The following is a 2,482-nucleotide window of genomic DNA, read 5'->3' as shown; positions in this document are numbered from 1 at the left end:
AGTATGAATTCTCCTATGTACATAAAGGATTGCAGACTGTCTGAAGGCTTTGCCACATTCTTCACATGTGTAGGGTTTCTCTCCAGTATGAATTCGCCTATGTTTAGTAAGGATTGTGGAACGATTAAAGGCTTTACCACATTCTAAACATTTAAAGGGTTTCTCACCTGTATGAATCCTCTTATGTTGAGCAAAGCTTGAGGATGAGGTAATGACTTTGCCATATTCCTTACATTTGAAGGGTTTCTTTCCAGTATGAATTTTCTCATGTCTATTCAGGTGTGAGGACTGTTTAAACACTTTCCCACATTCTTTACATTTGTAGGGTTTATCTCCAGTATGAATTTTCTTATATTCATTCAGGTTTGTGGAGCATCCAAAGGCTCTGCCACGATCTTCACATGTGTAGAGTTTCTCTCCGGTGTAAGTTCTCTTATGTGTAGCAAGGTTTCTTGACCTACTAAAGGCTTTGCCAGTCTCTTCACATGTGTAAGGTTTCTCTCCAGTATGAATTTTCTTGTGTTGATTCAGGGCTGTTGATAGGGCATAGGCTTTGCCACATTCTTCACATTTGGAAGGTTTCTCCCCAGTATAAGTTTTCTTGTGTTGATTCAGGTCTGTGTGCCATGCAAAGTGTTTGCCACACTCTTCACATTTGTAAGGTTTCTCTCGAGTATGAATGTTCTTATGTCGATTCAGGTCTGTGTAGCGTCCAAATGCTTTGCTACACTCTTCACATTTGTAAAGTTTCTCTCGAGTATGAATGTTCTTATGTCGATTCAGGTCTGTGTATTGTCCAAAGGCTTTCCCACACTCTTCACATTTGTAAGGTTTCTCTCTGGTATGAATTCTCCTATGTGCACAAAGGTTTGCAGACTGTCTAAAGGTTTTGCCGCATTCTTCACATGTGTAGGGTTTCTCTCCAGTGTGAATTCTCCTGTGTACATAAAGGATTGCAGACTGTCTAAACGCTTTGCCACATTCTTCACATGTGTAGGGTTTCTCACCTGTATGAATCCTCTTATGTTGAGCAAAGCTTGAGGATGAGGTAATGACTTTGCCACATTCCTTACATTTGATGGGTTTCTTTCTAGTATGAATTTTCTCTTCTCTACTCAGGTGTGAGGACTGTTTAAACACTTCTCCCCGTTCTTTACATTTGTAGGGTTTATCTCCAGTATGAATTTTCTTACATTCATTCAGGTTTGTGGAGCATCCAAAGGCTCTGCCACGATCTTCACCTGTGTAGAGTTTCTCTCTGGTGTAAATTCTCTTATGTGCAGCAAGGTTTCTTGACCTACTAAAGGCTTTGCCAGTCTCTTCACATGTGTAAGGTTTCTCTCCAGTATGAATTTTCTTGTGTTGATTCAGGGCTGTGGACCGTCCAAAGGCTTTGCCACATTCTTCACATGTGTAGGGTTTCTCTCCAGCATGAATTCCTTTATGTTGAGTTATGTCTGAGAACTTCTGAAATGACTTGCCGTATTGGTTACATTTAAAGTGTTTCTCTCCAGTATGTCTTGTCTTGTCTTTGTTTGAATTTGCAAATGTACTAAAAACTTTGACACCTGCATTACATTGAAATATTTTGCTCTGGGTATTTGGCAAGCATTGATTAATTACATTATAACCTCCTTTCTGCACTTTACACACATTCATACTTTTACAGTCTCTCCTTAATTGTAAATTCTCATGCCCACATTTCTCATATCTTCTCAGTATACATTTGTGAAATGAATCTTCTATCCCCTGCACTGGCAAAAAGTCTTGGGTGAAATGAGAACACATAGCTGAAAGAAATAAAAAATAACAAATTATCCCAGTTACTAGATTCATGTGAATATACTTTACAAATCTTATAAAATTATACAAAGTACGCTAGTAAGATGGCATTACAAAAATACCACAAGTCATAACTTCTTCACAGACATATACATGTAACAAACATATAGTGATCAAAATGCCTTTGTGTGAAATCTATAAATGTGTTAATTGTATGCAATGCCTCAGGTAAGCACATTGCCAAGAGCCACATAGAACAGGAAGGAATGTTTGCTACATTTACCTACCAACAGCTCTTCCTCCTCCCCAATATAGCACTATGCCACTAGGAGAAAACTCTCAACTGTCTTTTTCCTTAAAAGCAAAAAAAAAAATACTGACACACATATCCTTACTTCTGCCTTTTGGGGTCTTTACAAAAACTGATTTCTGCCTCCCATAAAACAGTGATGAAAGAAATGGCGATACTTTGGAAGAACAACTTGGGTATGTGAAGACAAATTACAAATATTTCAAGAGCAGACTGAAGTGCTAAATACAGGCAACAGGAAGAGCAAGTGATTAGAGACTTTATTTATTTATTTATTTTGAAATGGAGTCTCACTCTGTCACCCAGGCTGGAGTGCACTGGCGGGATATGTTGGCTCATTGCAAGCTCCACCTCCTGGGTTCACGCCATTCTCCTGCCTCAGCCTCCCCA

The 2,482-nt window shown here is 38.9% G+C and overlaps 1 protein-coding gene across 1 annotated transcript in view; it reads right to left on the bottom strand.

Annotated features, from left to right (window-relative positions):
* Positions 1-2,482, bottom strand: part of LOC105508060 (zinc finger protein 721-like) — a 65,173-nt gene that overhangs the window by 19,198 nt on the left and 43,493 nt on the right. The window contains exon 3 of the mRNA XM_011936830.1: positions 54-1,790. Coding sequence (XP_011792220.1) covers positions 54-1,790 — 1,737 coding nt within the window. The remainder of the gene's footprint in view (positions 1-53; positions 1,791-2,482) is intronic.

This window comes from Colobus angolensis, unplaced genomic scaffold, assembly GCF_000951035.1.
Source record: "Colobus angolensis palliatus isolate OR3802 unplaced genomic scaffold, Cang.pa_1.0 Scaffold157, whole genome shotgun sequence".
Taxonomy (NCBI): Eukaryota; Metazoa; Chordata; class Mammalia; order Primates; family Cercopithecidae; genus Colobus; species Colobus angolensis.
Note: the sequence above shows the minus strand (reverse complement) of the source record. Positions and strands in the feature narration are given on the sequence as shown.